The sequence below is a fragment of the Erythranthe guttata genome, chromosome 1, assembly GCF_056151865.1.
Source record: "Erythranthe guttata isolate IM_541 chromosome 1, IM_541, whole genome shotgun sequence".
Taxonomy (NCBI): Eukaryota; Viridiplantae; Streptophyta; class Magnoliopsida; order Lamiales; family Phrymaceae; genus Erythranthe; species Erythranthe guttata.
In genome coordinates this window covers 8208149-8212310 of record NC_142533.1, presented here as the reverse complement: position 1 = coordinate 8212310, position 4162 = coordinate 8208149, and the positions used below count along the sequence as shown (strand labels likewise).

At 33.0% G+C, this 4162-nt stretch overlaps 1 protein-coding gene across 1 annotated transcript; it reads right to left on the bottom strand.

Moving 5' to 3' along the window:
* Positions 1–2117: 2117 nt before the first annotated feature.
* LOC105962859 (xyloglucan endotransglucosylase/hydrolase protein 3) lies at positions 2118–4162 on the bottom strand. The gene is made up of 4 exons (XM_012987194.2): positions 3971–4162; positions 3772–3872; positions 3482–3684; positions 2118–2617 (listed from the first exon to the last, which is right to left on the bottom strand). The coding sequence occupies exons 1-4, from the start codon at positions 4134–4136 to the stop codon at positions 2245–2247; spliced, it is 843 nt and encodes a 280-aa protein (XP_012842648.2). The 5' UTR covers positions 4137–4162; the 3' UTR covers positions 2118–2244.

Here is a 4162-nt window from a genome sequence, read left to right as displayed (position 1 = left end):
AAGGGGGAGAACAAGCTGGTCATGAAGTTGAAGCAGGGACTTCTCATCCTTTGGATGCAAGAGGCAGAGAGCATGGAGTTAATGAAGAAGAAGAAAAGAATGAGGGTGAAGCTAAAGGAGCAGAGGAAAGCAGTGGGTCCAGTGCTAGTGATGGAGGAACAGACAGCAACTGATACTGAGAAGACTTTGTATATTCTGCTTTAAAGTTATTTTTATGAACAATATTTGTTTTTGTTCAGTTTGTTATTTTCCCTATGAACTTTTATGCTAGGATTGCACTATTTTGTTATTTGCTATATTGGTTATCATATTCAGGGGGAGTTAAGCTAAAATTTAGTTTTGATCAGAAAGTTAAAAAAATGGGGAGTTTGAAACACGAGGAATGTGGAATTCCACAATTTGTTTTTTAACTCTCTTATTTTTAAACTAAATTTTAGTTATAGGCTAAGTAGTGCTTAGTGGGTTAAGTATATGGCTTAGTGGGCTAAGTATATTGCTTAGTGGGCTAAGTAGTGCTTAGTGGGTTAAATTGTGGATATTATTTAACTACTAAACTAACCCACTAACCCATGTTCTTGAGTGCTCTTGTAGTTGGTTTTCTTGCAGATCATGGGCTGAAGAATGGAAGCTTGGAATGTCTATAAATACCGACTTCAAGACTCAAGGAATTTGCGGTTTCTAAGAAATAAAAACCGAGAGCTGAAAAGAATACATGAGATTTTTAGTGTGTTTTTAGAATCTATTTTTACGTAATCCTTTTGAGTACATTCTTTACGTACTCCTCATGAGTACATTCTTTACGTACTCCTCATGAGTACATTCTTCACGTACTCCTCACGAGTACATTCTTTGAAATCTAGAATTTTTAGTATTTATCTTTTTGTTTCTAGATTGGAATTTTTTTTTCGTACATCTTCTCTTTGTATTCGTGTAATACTGTTTTAATATAATTTTTCCGTCCTGTAAAGAGCAAATTCACAAGTTTTACTTGTGAACATTTTTAGATCTGAGTATTGTTTTTATATTTCCGTTGCATGTTTATACAAGTGTCATAGCACTTAATATAACATCTCTGTATTAAACGAGTTCGGGACCATAAATTCTTTCAATGGCGATACGGAGCCAAACTGAGAGCCATTAAACAGAAATGTATAAGAAACATATGAGATACAGAGCATTCTAAGATCAATAAAGGAAGAAGGTAAACCAAATCGATGCAGAATTTTCTGAACACAACACCATTCTATCCGATCATACATTTTACTAATATCGAGTTTAACAACCATAAAATGCGTACGGATATTTGAGTTTGTTCTAATGTAGTGGTTTACTTCGAAAGCAACAAGGACATTATCTGTGATGAGACGATTTGGAACAAAAGCGGATTGGATAGGAGAAATTAGATCTTTAAGACCAATTTAAGGCGATTAGCTATGACTTTAAACCCAGATTTATAGATAACGTTGCATAAGCTAATGGGTCTAAAATCCGTGATACGCTCGGGTTGATTAGTTTTAAGAATAAGAACTATGTAAGTGAAGTTAAAGCGAGGAGGAAGAATTTTGTCATTAAGGAAATTGAGAATACATACAATGACATCCGAACTCACAATATGCCAAAATTTAGTATAAAAGAGAACGGGCAAACCATTTTTCAATTGGTTTCAAAGAACTCAAAAATAGACTTCATTACTAAAATAACTAATCTCATAAGAAAAATGATGCAAATTGATATCCATAATTAGCATCAAAGAAATCAATAAAATAAAAATCTTATATATACCAAATATATATATATAGACTTAATTACTGATAACTTTTTGAACAGTCAAATAAAAAAAATGGAAACCCTAAATATCCTTCAATACGATTGCATCGATGAAAACGACATTAACCGACGGTACTTGACATACATTCATCGGTCAAAATTACTCAACCTTACGGGTTTATTATTTTACGTACAATCATGAGTTTCAGTCACATGTTCAATTGGTAGTTCATGTACTGCGGATATCCCTAATTAAAAACATAAAGAAAATAAACTATAATTCGTTATCGATATAATTCAAAGATCCCTGATAAGTGATAACTGAAAATTTGATAAATTAAAACTCGGACAATAATAAGCAATTATTTTTTGTTATAGATGTAATCATAGAAATTCGATACATATATATATGTTGCAATAACCGTTTACGGTTACCATTGCGCAACAACGATAGTTCTATACTTTTTTCGTGCACTACTATTTGTTTTCGTAAACGCATTCAAGTTTCCTAGTAGAAGGGTTGTCACAATAGTCGTAAGTCATATACTTTTGCCGGTACGTCTTCATCACTTGTTTCTCATGGTCACTGAGTTGTATGTAACTAAGGTTGTTCCAATAGTATCTATCGTTGTAGCATTCCTTAATATTTGCAGTGGGCGCAGGGCAAGCGTCGAACCCGAAATCGGAATAGTGCGCGATGAAGGGAGCGTTTTCCCAGTTGACCGGTCCGGGCCAAGTCCATTCGGGCGGTGGATCCCATATACTTGCTTGTACATACATCGGAACAATCGGATAGGGTTGAAGTACTGTGTAATAGTACACTCTTATAGGAATGTTATCAATGGAGAATCTGCAATCACAACCATTGGAACAAATTTACAACAAATATAACTAAAATTAATATATCATATATCATCAGAAAAATTATTAATATATTACTAAAATTAAGTCAATCACTTTTTATTCAGTTACAATATGATTAAAGAAAGGTGAAAGTTTGACATATAATAAATACATCTAGAATAAATTATACAAATATATGATTAAATTAAGAAGATATTAGAATATTCCTTTATATTATTAGAACAATTACCATGAGTCTGACAGTTTCCATATTTAGACACATTTTATTATTATTCCTAATCTGGATAATATGTTATAAGGGCAAATTATGGGGAAAAAAGACATTTGGGTAATTACAGCCATCCTCTCCTTTTAAATGTTTTTACATAAAATTATATAATTCGGTTATTTACCGAACCAAATCGTATATTCAGTTCGGTAAACGGTATGAAATGTTGGCGTATCGAAATTTCGGTTCGGTTTTACCGATTTCACATCCCTAAATTTACCTCTGGATGGATATTTTCGTAAGGTACTACATAGTTGACGGGAGTGGCTGTAATTACTCAAGGATGAGGGGGATTTCGTAATTTGACCATAACTCAGGGGTGACCGTAATTTGCCCTATGTTATAAATAAATATTACAGGTGAAATACAATATTAACACAGAATAAATTGAAACCATGCATCAAATTTAAGCTACACCGGATAAATTTTTCGCAGATTATTTACTCACACGTAACGTGGATGTGTGTATTCGCCTGTGTGTAAATAAATAGTAAAAATCTACCCAAAAATGAATTTCGTACAGTGCAGCATAGAATAAACGAAAACATTAGAAAGCCGCAAGTAAGGGATGCATGTTCTTACAGTATCAAGTACGGGTTCCAACGAATTTCGTAAGTGTGAAAATCCCATGCAGGATTAAACCAAAGTTTGAAAGCTTGTTCTCTATGCCCACTATCGTTCATAAAAACATTGGTTTGTATTGTTGCGTTGGTTGTCCCGAAAAACTCGAAGTCGAGTTCAAAATGATTTGCACCCGGGTCCTCATTATCTCCTTGTGAAGTTAACTGCCAATTACAAATAAATACACATTATTAATATGATAATTACTTTCATTAAAATATTAAGTAAAAAAAAATATCGATAGCCCTTACGTAGAAACTTGTTACAATCCCTCCAGTTTTCTTATTTGGTATCTTCATTTTTATACGGAAAACTCCGAATGCGTACTGAGATTTGGATCGGAATCCAGCACCTACATAAATGCATTTATATATTCAATCAAAATAATTAATAGTTTTATCTATATAAAAAATAGTTAATTCGTTCGTCTTATAACGAATCGTCGTATACCTGATGACTTATCACACTTTAGTTGGACTTCTGTTCCTTGGGGATTAATAATAAAGTGATCAGTTCCCCAAAGATAAGAATAATAATCATAAAAGGTTTTATTTGCTCCATTTGTAACAACAAAAAATGTACCAAGAAGAATGGCTAGAAAATTGAGTCGTAACATTATTCTTCGACTTCGATAAATTACCG

What these genes read in the sequence shown, in the direction of transcription:
- LOC105962859 (XM_012987194.2), bottom strand. Translation starts at nt 4,136, where the DNA reads ATGTTACGACTCAATTTTCTAGCCATTCTTCTTGGTACATTTTTTGTT. An exon ending in AAAGTGTGATAAGTCATCAG is followed by an intron (nt 3,873 to 3,970) that starts GTATACGACGAT and finishes GCATTTATGTAG; the next exon opens with GTGCTGGATTCCGATCCAAA. An exon ending in TGGAACCCGTACTTGATACT is followed by an intron (nt 2,618 to 3,481) that starts GTAAGAACATGC and finishes TTGTGATTGCAG; the next exon opens with ATTCTCCATTGATAACATTC.